Source organism: Platalea leucorodia (genome assembly GCF_965183815.1).
Source record: "Platalea leucorodia genome assembly, chromosome: 20".
Classification (NCBI taxonomy): domain Eukaryota; kingdom Metazoa; phylum Chordata; class Aves; order Pelecaniformes; family Threskiornithidae; genus Platalea; species Platalea leucorodia.
In genome coordinates, this window is record NC_138842.1 from 8,841,632 (window position 1) to 8,854,813 (window position 13,182).

General features: G+C 57.2%; 4 protein-coding genes across 4 annotated transcripts; 1 reads left to right on the forward strand and 3 right to left on the reverse strand.

The window, feature by feature from the left end:
- Positions 1–50: 50 nt before the first annotated feature.
- On the reverse strand, positions 51–1,810 carry TRAPPC4 (trafficking protein particle complex subunit 4; the record flags this gene model as incomplete). Its single annotated transcript, XM_082330675.1, has 5 exons — positions 51–533; positions 967–1,093; positions 1,188–1,291; positions 1,367–1,541; positions 1,636–1,810. The coding sequence occupies 5 exons, from the start codon at positions 1,808–1,810 to the stop codon at positions 455–457; spliced, it is 660 nt and encodes a 219-aa protein (XP_082186801.1). The 3' UTR covers positions 51–454.
- Positions 1,809–3,889, forward strand: RPS25 (ribosomal protein S25; the record flags this gene model as incomplete). The annotated part of the gene is given in 6 exon segments (XM_082330676.1): positions 1,809–1,825; positions 1,827–1,950; positions 2,115–2,210; positions 2,718–2,901; positions 3,297–3,395; positions 3,804–3,889. Coding segments are annotated over 5 exon segments (516 nt in total). The 3' UTR covers positions 3,392–3,395; positions 3,804–3,889.
- A 630-nt stretch (positions 3,890–4,519) lies between these two features.
- Positions 4,520–8,011, reverse strand: CENATAC (centrosomal AT-AC splicing factor; the record flags this gene model as incomplete). The annotated part of the gene is made up of 9 exons (XM_082330513.1): positions 4,520–4,962; positions 5,469–5,601; positions 5,708–5,791; positions 6,201–6,231; positions 6,587–6,692; positions 7,122–7,186; positions 7,338–7,400; positions 7,479–7,644; positions 7,713–8,011. 9 exons carry the CDS (start codon positions 8,009–8,011, stop codon positions 4,917–4,919), a joined length of 993 nt encoding a protein of 330 aa, XP_082186639.1. The 3' UTR covers positions 4,520–4,916.
- Positions 8,012–10,173: 2,162 nt separating this feature from the next.
- On the reverse strand, positions 10,174–12,882 carry FOXR1 (forkhead box R1; the record flags this gene model as incomplete). Its single annotated transcript, XM_082330544.1, has 4 exons — positions 10,174–10,714; positions 11,103–11,371; positions 11,679–11,893; positions 12,762–12,882. 4 exons carry the CDS (start codon positions 12,880–12,882, stop codon positions 10,174–10,176), a joined length of 1,146 nt encoding a protein of 381 aa, XP_082186670.1.
- Positions 12,883–13,182: the final 300 nt, after the last annotated feature.

Consider the following 13,182-nt stretch of genomic DNA (forward strand, 5'->3'; position numbering starts at 1 on the left):
CGCTACTGGGGTGAATTTGCCCTGCCAACAGAAAACAAACAGCCGTCCGCCTCTTTGAGGAGCGTTTATTACTTCTACGCAGAAACCCCCTGCAAAACCATAAGTTAGAGCTATACAGGAAAAATCCATATGTACAGTTATGAAACGAAAGAAGACAATCATCGACTGCGGTAAGGCCGGGGACCCGCACCTTATCTTTCTTTCTTCACTCAAGGGCAGTGGAGCCGCAACAGCGGAACAAGCCTCTGTGGCCCAATGTAAACAGTAGTAACGAGTCTGTTTAAGGTAACTTTCACAACCAAGGGGATAAAACGGTATCTTGGGACATAACGAAGCATGTTTTGGGGATGTGCAGTCTCTGCTGTGGAGTAGAGAGCTCCGGGAGAGGCCAGCCGGGGACGAGAGAGGCTCTGCTCTCCCGAGAAAGGAATCCGTGCAACAGGTGAGGCTTTCTCTACGACCCAGGTCCGAAGGGTCCGGCTTTCTCTGCCACCTCCAGAGCCAGCTTCAAGTTCTGGTCAAACAACTCGCATCTGAAACAGTCAGAAAAGCATAAGGGGATGACTTTACCTACGGAACAGGCTAAGGAAGATGGGCTCTCCACATCCTTTGGCTCTGCATCCTTCAAGGAGAGATTCCGTAAGTCACAAGATGGCAACCTGACTCCTGTCAAACTTTGGCGTGGCTGTTAAGCACGAGTAAAGCTTCTTGCGTGGGCTCCAGCGTTACAGATGGACAGCAGGGATTGTACCAAGGAAGAGCACCTCCCGCTTCCCCAGCAGAGCGGTGCTGGAAAAGGCACAGGTCAGCGTCCCGTCCCTGCAGCAGTGTGCTGGGTCGTCCCCCTTCCCTCAGCCTCTCGGTCTGCTTTGCCACTTAACTTAAGGGCTGTCAGCATTTGTTACTGCACAGGCAGAAAGCGACAAGGGGTTGCGGCTGCATTATTAAAAGTGGGCTTTTCCTTACCTGATCGGCATCTCCAGGGAGTAGAAGGGATTCTTCAGAGCAAAGTCAGAGTAAATCTCGTAGATCTTGCGGAGAAGGGCGTCTATCCCCGCCTGCCTCGGGTCAGCGAGCACCACGAATTTGATCCCTGGAGCCACAACAACAGAAGCGGGAGGAAGGCCGAGCTCCGTGACGGCCCCGGCAAAGCGGAGCGGTGCTAGGTGCCCAGGGCCGGACAGTACCTGTCAGCGTCTGGAAGCAGTGCAGCTTGAAGGTGTCTGTCTCCAGCATCTCGATCCCGGAGCTGCCGACCTCAGGGGACAGCTGCGACCCGATGGCGAAGAGCCTGCGGGGAGATGGCCCTCAGCGCCCGCCGCCGCCCCCGCCGCGTCCCGTCCCGCCCCGTGCCGCCCCGGCTCACGAGTGGAACATGGAGGCCAGCATGAGCTTCTCGTTGGAGGAGAGGCGGTGGCGGCCGAAGCGGATGGACACCGGGTAGTTGGCGGGGTTGCCCAGGAACTCCAGCACGTCCTTCCCGTCCGCCGTAAAGCGCCCGTTCACCTCGGCGCCGTTGATGGCCAGCACGGCGTGGCCCACTGCGGGGACAGCGCGGCGTCAGTCTGTCAGTCTGTCTGTCAGCCCGGCGCGGCCCGGCCCGGCCCGGCCCTCCCCGCCCGCCCGCCGCCGCACCGCGGATGCCGTCGCGCTGTCCGAAGGCGACGACGACGCGCTCGTCGTGCGGGCGCAGGACGAGGTCGAGCGGGAAGCTGAAGGTCTTCTCGGTGTCGGCGCGGGGCGCGTAGTGGTCCAGCTGGTAGATGAGGCCGCCCGCCTTGTTCACCACGTAGACGCTGAAGATCGCCATGGCGCCGCCCGCCCCGCCCCGGAAGTGGCGTCAGGCCGTGCCCCGGAAGCCGCCCGAGAGCACGGGGCTTCCCCACGCCTCGCGCCAGGCGCTTCCTTTCTCGGCCGACATCTTGGGGGAGCAGCCGCCGCCGCAGCATGGTGAGGCCGGGGCGGGCGGCGGGGCTGCGGGGGCGCGGGGGGACCCGCCGAGCGCCGGGAGGGCGGCCCCCAGGGCGGGCGGGCGGCCCCGAGGAGGGGCCGGGGGTTGGGGGGGACCCGTCCCCGCCGCTGACCGTCCCATACTTCTCCCCCCCACCCCGCAGCCGCCCAAAGACGACAAGAAGAAGAAGGACGCGGGCAAGTCCGCCAAAAAGGACAAGGACCCGGTCAACAAGTCCGGCGGCAAAGCCAAGAAGAAGGTAGGAGCCTGCGCCGCGCCTGCCGAGGCGGCCTCGCTGGCGGCGGGCCCCGGGCCGCGGCCCTCCCCGAGCCCGCCGTGAAGAGGCGGGCCGCGCAGCCGGGCGCACGAAGGGGCGCGGGAGCCCGATCGCTCGGAGGAGGCTGCTGGGGCTCCCCAGGCCTTCCAGGCCTGCGGCGTGGCCAGGCCTACGGAGCGGGTGGCTGGGTGCTCCTGGCGCTGGGGGGCCGCCTCGTTAGAGGAGCCCTTTCGTCATCTGGCTGTAAGTTGCAGGCGACGGCGTTAAATCTGGGTAACAAAAGGTTTTGCTGCTTTTATTTGGAGATGCTGTAGGTGTTGTCTGCAACACGGGCTTTTACAAAGACGACTTCGTGCATCTCGTTAGTCCTTTAATCTGGGACGCGAGATGGAGACGTCTGATGGTGCTGTTCTTAAGGCATCCGGAAGCTCTATCTTTTGTTACTGCTTAGAAGATGTCTTAGAGGTTTTTTTTTCTCTTTTCAAGTAGAAGTGGTCCAAGGGGAAAGTGAGAGACAAGTTGAACAACCTTGTCCTGTTTGACAAAGCCACCTATGACAAACTGTGCAAAGAAGTCCCCAACTACAAGCTCATCACGCCTGCAGTTGTCTCGGAGCGACTGAAGATTCGAGGCTCCCTGGCTAGGGCTGCGCTCCAGGAGCTGCTTAGCAAAGGTAAGCGCTCAAAACTGTGGAAAAACAGAAAGCAGCTTGAATTGGGCATCGTCTTCTTGATCACCTAGAAGATTTCATGCTGCATCTGCAGTATGCAAATTGGTGTGTTTCTGACGAGCCGCTGCCTTAGCTTGCATTTCAGAAGTGCTCCAAAGTAAGGAGCAGCGGCTCTGCCGCATTCAGTGGCATTGCTGTAGTAAGACAATGCTGCCAGAAGGACGGGTTGTGACATAACTGCTGCCAGACCTGAACAAAAGCCGCATATAAGCATGTGTAGTATCGGGTACCCCGGCATTTGCTATCGCGTGTTGTCCAGTCTGCTGCTTTAGAAGGGAGTGCAATATCCCCAGCGTCCTCCACTACGCGTGCGCTCAAATAACTTCCTTTTTTCGTAGGTTTGATCAAACTGGTGTCCAAGCACCGAGCCCAAGTGATCTACACCAGAAACACGAAAGGTGGAGACGCGCCCGCCGCAGGGGAGGACGCGTAGGGAGGTGAGACGGCGGGCTCCGTGAAGGAGCTGGGTCGTGCTCCATCAGGGGCTGGCAGACGGCTACGCGCCGTGTCACGCGCAGCTCCCGCGTTGCTTTGGGTGCGCCGTTTCTCCAGGCGTTCAGGACGTCGCTCGCGCTCTGAGCGCCTGTCTGTGTGGCGTTGCTGGAAACGCCAGTTCTCCAGAATTAAAGAGCAATTTGCAATTTTGTCCCTGTTGCCCATCGGACGGGGAAAGCTGCGTGCGCTCTCCTGTCTCTGTGGGCTGCGGGGCACGCGGGCACGCGCCTTTGCTGCTGCCAGAGGGCACCATGTACAAGTGTTCTTATTGGGGCAGGGCTTTCAGGCGGTTTGATTTGTGCTAGCTGGTTGCGAGCTGGTTGTCTGACTTGGGACTTCTTGCTTTGCAGGTTCTCCGGTGACCTCGTCCACAATGTGTCATATGTAGATGCACGCAATAAAATTATTGAAATAATTTTTCTTGCTTTTTCAAGAACGTGTACGTTTCATTATTGACGCATTATTGATAGTGGCTTCTGGTACAGGTCACAGCTGTCTTCCTCTAGCAGCAAGTTTTTGCATTTGTATGGTGTTATGGATGTACCGTGAACATGCTTTTATATTGCAAAAAGGGAAGGAACTTTCGCATCACCGACAGCAGCCAGTGATGTTAAGCCGTATTCGGTTCTAGTCGGAGGAACACTGAAGCCTGTTTCTTGCATTGTAGACAGGGAAGGTGCTAGTGGGATATTTCAATCATGTATTTAAACTCCCTCTAAACAAGCTGTGCCCACAGATCTCTGCACGTACAAGGCAGCAGCATCGACCAGGTCTAGTGGGGAAGCGTAGATAAGCAGCTCTAAATCAGGCTGTATTTTGTTTAAATTAAAAGGAAGAACTGCCTACAGCAATGGTCTTCAAGGCCTCCTTCCTTCTATTGAGGACTTTAGGTGAGGCAGAACAAGTAAAGTAATATAAATTAGAATGAAAACATCAGCTGCATGTCATCAGTTATCCCCAGCATGGGCCCTGCATCTGAAACAAGTTTCAGTTGCTCTACTAACACAGGTAATTTAAAAAAAAAAAAAACAACTTTATTTCTCAAAAACATTTTTTTAATGGGACATCATGCCACACATCAGCCTAGGACACTGGCAGCACGTGCTGTATAAGGCAGGCTTTCCGATTATGAAGATACCGTGTAGGCAGGAGACCTTCCCTGCTGGCAGGATCTGCCTTTGGTAGCTTAAGACTCAAGAAATCGGTGCTCAGCTGTGCGCTGTGCGTCTGTTACAGGGGGAGTGGGTCTGCCGCGACGCCCCCCCCTTCTGGTAACAGCGCTCAACTCGGAATGAGGCCGTGGTCCCCCTGCCTTGTGGGGGACTGGACGCATCTAGATGTAGGTATTCAATAAGAGCGCTAAACTTGGCGGAGACAGTGGCAGCGCCAACAAAGCTGCGGGTACCCGCAGTCCGCCCTTCCGCTGCAGTCACAGCTTGGTTTCTTCGGTGCTCCTCTTCTGATCACCTTTTTTTCTTCTTTTCCCCTGATTCAGTTCTGAACTGATGCCTGAAAGAGAGCGTAGAAGTCAGAATGCAACAGCCTTTAGAAAGAGAGAATGCTGCCTCATCTAACAAGTGAGATAGTGCTAGGCATAGTGTTTTAGAACAGAAGCTTACTCCACTATTTTTTTTCCGTTATCTCGGTGAGCTGTAGTAGTCTCTTCAGCTAGCTGACAGAGATTTCTAGCGTATTACGAGACGCCAGCGGAACAAGCGTGCCTATGCGCCCCAGTACGCGGGTCTGAAAGGTGAGCCTAGCTCAGCGAGGCAGACGCCTTCGCGTGCGCGGCCCCTGCAGCCACGACCACGCTTCGCCCCGCGAGTCAGCGTGCGCCGCTCCAGGGCAGGAGCGACGCTCTGCCCGGACTGAGCACCGCGTGGCGCGACTCGTTTGCACAGTAAGACATCTCCTTACGCTTGCTGCTACCGCAAAGCCTGCTCCGTGAGCGCCTTGCGTGGAAGGAAGCCGCGCGCCCTCCCCTCGGCATCGGTCTGTGCTGCCGTGAAGCCCACCTGGACTGCCACCTCCTGCCGTGATTCCAAACCCGCCCGAAGGAAGGGAGCCAGCCGTCGCCCGTCTGAGAGGTATGGTCAAAGTTGGCACCCACGCGCTCCGCTGGGAGCTTTTTCAGCTTCTGCTTCTCCTCTAAAAAATATTTCGTTAAGTGAAAGTTTTTCAGTCAAATAGCTTTTGATTCTTTAGTGCGGTAAAGTGAATGCAAGGTTAACTGAAACGTATGCAACCCACTCACTTTGCTTGAGAAATTCCTCGTACGAAGGTCCAATTTGTGGTTTACTTCCATCCTCTTCCTCTGTTAGCCAGGGAGGTTTTGCTCCTAGAAGTCAGGGGGAAAATGCATTTAGCCACTGAAGTTATCCTAAGCTTGAGATAGGGGAAGGCATCCCCTCTACCCGCTGTCCCCGCAGCTCGCCCTGCCAAGCGAGCAGCGAAGGAAAAGTAAACTTGGGGCTTCGTAAGAAAAAGCAGCTGGCTTGTCTCGGTGACAGCCGCGGCAGATTGCACCCCAAACCATACGCTCTGCGCAGCAGTAGCACCAACAGCATTTTCACAATACGGACGTGTTTTCTTTTCCTCTAGTGTGTCAAACATTAGCAAAAGAACGAGCAGCTCCAGGTTACGCTGTAACTGCTTCAAAACTGCTTTCAGTTATCCCTGTTACATTTGCAAGCCAAGAGTTTTCAGCAGGGTAGCAACCAAATGAGCCACGAAGCAGGCGCGATTACCTGTGTGAACATTTCCTTTCCCTTCTGTTTCCTGTCAACAGAAACATAAAACACTAATGAGAAACTGATGCTTTTAAGAATGTCTCTAAACAGAAGGACATTATGTGCGTTCCCTCCCGGTATCAAGCTCTGTTACAAAATGACGCAGAGGGAGGCTCGTCGCCGCTTTCTTTGAGGAGCGGTTGGGTTTTCTGTGCGCGTTAGAGTACGTTTGCTTAATGAAATGCAAGTTTAGACTGGATGACTGGAACTCTCGGCTAGTTGGTCGTCTGAATCGGCAAAGCTGCCTTTTTCAGCAACGGAGGTTGCAAGCCCTTGCTTTGCTTTGCGACGCGTGCTATAACTTGCGGTTATTTAAGTCATGCTCGTTAGCAAGTCGCCCCTACCTGGTGGCCAATGAAGGTCAAAGCCTGGCCTGACTCCATCCAGTCTAAGTCAGGTCCCGTCTGTGTCCCGCTCGGGCCAGGCTGCTCTGCATCCTGAGAGGAGTCCCTGGAAGAGGGGAGCCAAGGGGCAGTCTGAGAGGGGAGCGACTGCCAAAGCCGGGCGGGCAACGATTGTCCAGAGGTTTCTGGAGCAGAATTGTATTTGTGTTCAGAGAGCTTTGCAGTAAGAAGGAAAAGGAGGAATGTTCTCGGGGCAACGTTAAACACTCTTATGTTACCACTGTGCTCACTCTTCGTGGCTGTGAGCGCTCACCTACGAACGCGTGGACGGGAGGGCAACCTTTCTGCAGCTATGGCGCTTACTATAGTCTAGGTCATAAGAGTTTGTGAAGGATCTGAGCGAACGCAAGATCCTGGCGGCGGCAGTGTCAACTCTGGCAACAGCAGCGGCAAGCGCGAAAGGCTGCTGCTGTGGCGCGGGGCGGCGTTGGAGCGGGGTGCGGGTGAGCAGGAATTCAAGGAAAACGGTTCTCACCTTCCGGGTCCGGCTGGGGGGCCGCAGAGGGCAGGTCCCGCACCAGGCTCCGGCTCTGTCTGAAGCTGGGCGCAATTCAGGAAAAAGGAACGATATTTCTGGCGCTGAGCAGAGCCCCCGCCCGCCCCCAGCCCCTCGCCGGGGCGCCCGGTGCCGCCGGGGACGCGCGGCCCCGTCCCCGCTCCCCGCAGCCAGGGCAGGATACGGCTCACCGACCTGGAGCGCGGCCTGCACCGTCTCCCGCTGCCTGCGCTCGGCTTCCCGGATGCCGGCCGCCATCTGCGGGGAGAGCGCGGGTGAGGCCGGGGCCGGCTCGGCGGGGCCGGGGTCCGGTCGGCGGGGCCGGGTCGGCGGTACCTGGCGGATGCGCTCCTCCTCCCGCCGCTGGTGCGCGGCCAGCGCCCGCTCCAGCGCCCGGGCGAAGCGCTCGTACTCCTCGGCCGGCACCAGGAACCGCTCCCGCGGCGCCGCCTCCGGCCTGTTCTCCCGCCAGAACCGCGCCGTCTCCCGGCGGTGCTCGGGCCTGCGGGACACCCGTCAGCGCCGCCCCGGCCCCGCCGCCGCCGCCCGCCCGCCCGCCCGCCCGCCTACCCGGCCAGGTGCTGGAGGAGGCCGGCCTGCGGCAGCGCCAGCCCGCCCCGCCGCCCGTCCCGCCGCACGCCGCGCCCGCAGCACAGGCACCAGACGCGCCGCTCGTGCTCCGCCGGGTCGTAGGGCCGCACGGCCCCGCCGCCCTCCCCGGCCGCCGCCGCCGCCGCCCGCGCCGCCGCCACCTCCTCCTGCAGCCGGTCCAGCGCCTCCCGCAGCCGCCGCCGGTGCGCGGCGCTGTACAGGTGCCGCCGGCCGGAGAAGGAGGTGCGGCGGCACAGCCCGCAGTAGTGCACCGCCATGGCGGCGCGGCGCGGCCCGGCCCGGCCCCGCGGGGCGCAGGCGCGGCAGCCCGGCACCGCCCGGCCGCCGCGGCGAGGGGCGCCGGCCCTGCCTTCCCCCGGCCCCGGCCCCGGTCCCGGCCCGGGGGTGCGGGGAGCTCTCGAGCGGCCGCCGGGCCAAGCGCGGGCTCGCTGCAGCTCCTGGTGCGCTGCTCAGGAGAGGAGCAACCCGATCTGGCTGAAGACGTCCCTGCCAGTTGCGGGGGGGGGACCAGATGAGCTTTACAGGTCCCTGCCGTCCCAAACCCTCCGTGATTCCATGCTAAGCCCCGCTGCAGGGTGCTGAGTTGAGGGTGGCAGGAAAACCTACGCCCTTTTCCTTCATAGCGAGCTGGCGTTTCGCTCGGCGCCCCGCGGGGACGTGCGTGTGGCAAACGCCGCTCTCCCCCGGCCTGTCTGAAGCTTTATCTGGTTTCAGACTTCTTTCGCTCACCCTTACGATCGCTCGCTGCAGGCGCGTCGTACATCCCTGAAACCCGCTGACCTCCCACCTGGCTGCCTTCTGACACAGCCTGTCTGCTAGCGTTGGTCCGACGCCTTTGTTTTCCTGCCCATCCACAGCTCTACCGAAATCTTAACTGTTTGGTTGGGGTTTTTTGTTTACGTTCAGTAAGAGCAGAGGATGCTCATGGTCTAGCCCGGCGTGATTGAAGGAGAGCGCCTGAACTGCAGCATCAAGGTCCTCTCAGTGCTGCCATCCAGCGCAGCCAGGCCTTCAAAGACCGTTCACCTTAAATCAGGTCCCGTTCAGACAGAGAGACAGACAGAGCCTGTGCTGTCACGTGTGGGACTGACAGCCGTCTGTCACTCTCTGACTTCTGCAGTCGCTCAGGTGACATTAGCACCCAGCTGTGCAAACCCACCCTGCGCGGTGGTTTGTGCGCTCGCCAGGGAAGCTACCAGCCTAGCGCGCGCGCGCGCGTGTTGCGACTCGATCAAACTGCTTTTAACGCGTCTCTTCTTTTACGCTCTCGTGGGCAGGCGGGTGAAAGGAGCTGATCTCCAGGGTGTGCCCAGCCCGCCCTCTCGAGCAGGTTCGGGGGGGCTGTCCCCTGGCATCCTCTCCCTGTGGGTCAGGACTAGGATACAACCCAACAGTGAACTCCAGAACTTGCATCGTGACCGCGTGCTGTTTGTCCCCTGTCGACAGGGCGCCCCGGCTCCTGCTGCATGCGGGACTGATAACTGGAGCGATCGTGCTTCTACTTGAGCAGCTGCCGCAGCAGCCAGGCAGAAGGCACAGAAAACCTACTCTTCTCCAACACTAGGCACCTGCTACCAGCCTGAATTCTGGCCCGGGGACGTGATTTTCTTGCCTCTTGCTGGAGAAGCAAGTAAGTCAACAGCACAACAGCAAGCTCTGATTGCTTCTTTTTTTTTTTGCTTTGTTGCATCCTTGCCTCTCCGAGAAAACCCCCTCCCTCCTTGCACTCTGCAGTGCTCGCTGATTTCTGTCAAGCGAGCATTGCAGAAATTCCAAGCACCTTGCAAAGCAGCCTGCCCAGCAGTTATGTGGATCCTTGCCTGCTGGTTTTACAGCTGGGCAGGCAAGCGCAACAGCTTGGAATAACGTCTGTATGGCAGGGGCTCCTCTCACTCAGCCAGCTAACGTGTTCTCTGCTCAGCCTCCGGCCTGTGGGCCGAGACCCTTTGTTAGGGCACAGATCAACCTTCTCCCGCAGCTTCAGCCTCTGCACCACAAGAACATTGCAAGAGGCAACAGCTTGCGTGGAGGACTTTGTGTTAAAGTCATAGAGGGTGCCACATGTCAAAATGCCTCTGCAACCTGAGATGTGTGCAGCTGGAGCAAAAACTCGCCTTACTGAAGGAAATGAGATTGGTCATCTTTCCCCACCCTGCTTCTAAATTTGAGTCCTTATGTCACGATACTCCTAATTTCCACACGCAGCTCTTGGGAAGCTACCTGCGGCAGGACCTGAGAAAACAAGCTTGGTTTGAAAACACACGATACGTGTTTCAGAAGCAGGGAGCCAGAAGGAATCATAGGCCAAACAGAGATCTCATGAGATCTGCAAAAGAGAGAGAGAGAGGAAGTTGCGATAGTTACTTGGATCAGAATGACTGCTCAGGCACTGACGCTACAGCCTCAGCTCTTATCCACGTTAAAGTGATAGGTATTGTTTTGCTGAGCAACGCGATACTGAGATGAAGGCTCTGTGTTTTAATGTAGCCTGGTTTGTTCCTATCGCTAGGTTGGTTTCGTTATGGCCGGTCTGGTGACCAAGCCCCGCTCCTGAGGCTGGCTCTACAGGGATCTCTGAGTGTCTGGTATCATCTCCTGGACCTGCTGTCCGGCAGTGCTGGTGACTGCGTACTGGCTTGGGTGCCCGCCCGTATCCCCCCACCATGGGAACCGTGTCAAGTCTGACTCGCTCTGCGTTTTGCGGTGCTCCTGCCCTCTGAAACGTACCCGGTTCGCTCATGCTTTGGCGCACCAAGTCGAGAGCCTCTTTGGGCAGAGCCTGCGCCTCCTCCTGAAACTTTCTGCGTCCTTCTGGAGTCAGTTTCCAGAGGCAGGACTTGCGGTTTCCCTCGCCGCACACGAAGCCGGTGTTTTTCTCAAAGCAGCTGCTGAAGCACAGGTTGTGTCGGATCGTGTTTTTCCAGCCCTCTGGGGCCGTTTGAAAAAAAGGGAAGTGCTGCCTGCGGAGAGAAGAGATTTGTCCTGAGCTGAAGCGATTAGCGGCTGTGATAAATGACAGAATGCATCGCATCCGAGCAAGGGAAGGAGGAAAGTGTCCTCCCTGACCCCTGTGGTGTAAGGATGGCTGGCACAGTTGAGCACTGTGTTTTTTCTAAGGAGAGTAAGACAAAACTAAAATGCCGACTCTCCAGGCTCCTGGGTGTGGGTGTTGACAAAGAGGGGAAGCAGTTTTCTCAGTGGCATCTTGAGCCAAAGGCAGAGCTGAGACCAGAATGCAAGTCCTGGCTGCCACGTCCCTGCTCCCCAGTAGAAGATCAGAGACTCCCGTACCCCTCGTTGTCCCTCGTCCCCTCACTCTGCGCCAGGAGCTGGGAGAAGGGTGGGTACCGTGTGAACTGGTAGATCTGCTGTACGGTCAGACTGCCACTTGCGCTGTTGCACAGGGCGAGGGTGATGAGGATGCAGTAATTAAGGGGGGGACGAGGCCAGCCTCCCTCGATTTTGGCGCTCGTCTCCCTGGGGCACTTAAGCTTCACGCTCTGAGGTCTGAGGACTGCAGATTTCCGAGGCATCAGCGTTGCCTTGAGTTCGGGAGTTTCCGGCGTCTCCTGAGGAACTGGGATGTCCCCACGCGAAGCATCTTCATCCTCCATAAGCTGTGGAGAGGAAGAATAAAAAGGACAGGGATATATTAGCCCCGGGTGGAATGAGGGGCAGGGATAAGCTGCCTTGTTCTGGGAGAGGGTGGGTCTGGCAGAGTGTGTATAGAAAGCTTATATACATTTCAGCCTCCTTCCCTGCACTTTGTACTCTCAGCCTGTTCGTCAGACGGGCTCCATGCATTGACTGACCCCTGCTGAAACGGGAGGTAACCGCTCGCGGAGCTGCTGAGCCGGTGGCTCCTGCGGGATCATTAAGTGCATACGATGCCTAGGACTGCCCAAGCAGTTCCCTTTTTTATACCTTTCCAGCCTCGCCGGAGGATGACAGCACATCCTCCTCGGAGCAGTCCGGATCGGAGTAGTCCCAGGATGTGTTTGGCGAGGAGGTTTCCGTGGCGCCAGCGACCGAGGCCACCGGGCTGTCGGATCCGGCCGGGTCTACGCCAGAGCTCCCGGGGATGGGGCAGACCAGGCTGGGGTTTACCCACATCCACAGATGGGGCTGAAGGCCAGGTTCTGAGGAGAAGGAGAAACGTCACCCCGCCGGTCCTACCTGAGGACCATTTCTAGACCCTGCTGTCCAGAGGCAGCCTGGGGGAGCTCTAATGCAATGCAACTCCGAAGGCAAAGGTCCCCAGTTGCCTCCCCATCCCTCTAAACAGTGTTTTGTTTCCTGTTTTGCATAGAGCGTGCATGTCTGTGTGTTCTTGCACCGCTGCGGCCAGCCTGAACAACGGTGCTCAGCTCTGCAATTTTACTTTCTCTTTCCCCTGCACAGCCAGAAGAGTGTAAATTACTCCCTTCAGTCCTCCTCTCCCAAGTTTATCTACCCAAAAGGTTGCATTCGGAGGGAAGTGTGTCTGCAGGCACAGCTATGTCATCACATCCTTGGCCTTGAGGGATGGGCTTCAACTTTTTCTAAGTAAGCTTGGAAAAATGCCAGCCTGGACACAGATGTTCTGGCTTGCAAAAGAAAAGCCCCTTTCCCGGGCCATTCCCTGAAACACTGCCAGCCTCTGTAGGTAGCACCAGGTCCCAAACGTACCCCTGGCATCTGGCAGTGCCCCTGCCAGCGAGCACCTGGGGCTCAGCTTGCCGCTTCAGCGTGCGATGGCGCGGGGTCTCATCAGGAGCTGGTAGACATGGGGAGCCCAGAGACACTGCGGTGAGCTTATATTTTTTGTGTTAGCCTCTGTCAGCTGCCTACTTTGTACGTAATTGCAGACGCTTCTAATCTGATCTGATCACATTTAAACACGGGCTTTTTGTTAACTTCTATACTGGAACTTACTGTTTACCAGATTTTACAACTTTCACCTGGGTTTTGGAGGTAGGAATCTTTTTAAAAGGAAGCCAAGTCAATTCATCCCCCTGAGACCCTTACCTTGCAGAAACTCTTCAGTAGTGACGGTGAGTTTGAGCTCCTCTGCCATATCCCAGTCCTCAAGGCCATTTTTTAAATGCAGGCTTTCCCAAAATGACTTGTTTTGAAAACTCAAGTACATTTTCTTCATATGGCAAGGTAACCTCCGGGTGCTGAGCGCAGCAGGATCTGCGAGGGTGGCACAAAGAATCCCGCAAGCTTGAACTGCTCTGTGTGCCGAGAAAGCCGAGTTCATATTTTCTTTTTTAAAAAGGATGTCACACAGGTGGGTGAAAGGCTGGTCTCTGTTTCACACTTCTAAATACCTATTAAAGCCCCTTCAAGTGAGTAAGTGGTCCATATTGGTGGAGTAAGCGAGCTGATTGAGGTCACACCACATAGGCTCTGTTTTCCGCCCATTTACTTTGCTAGAGCCTTGATA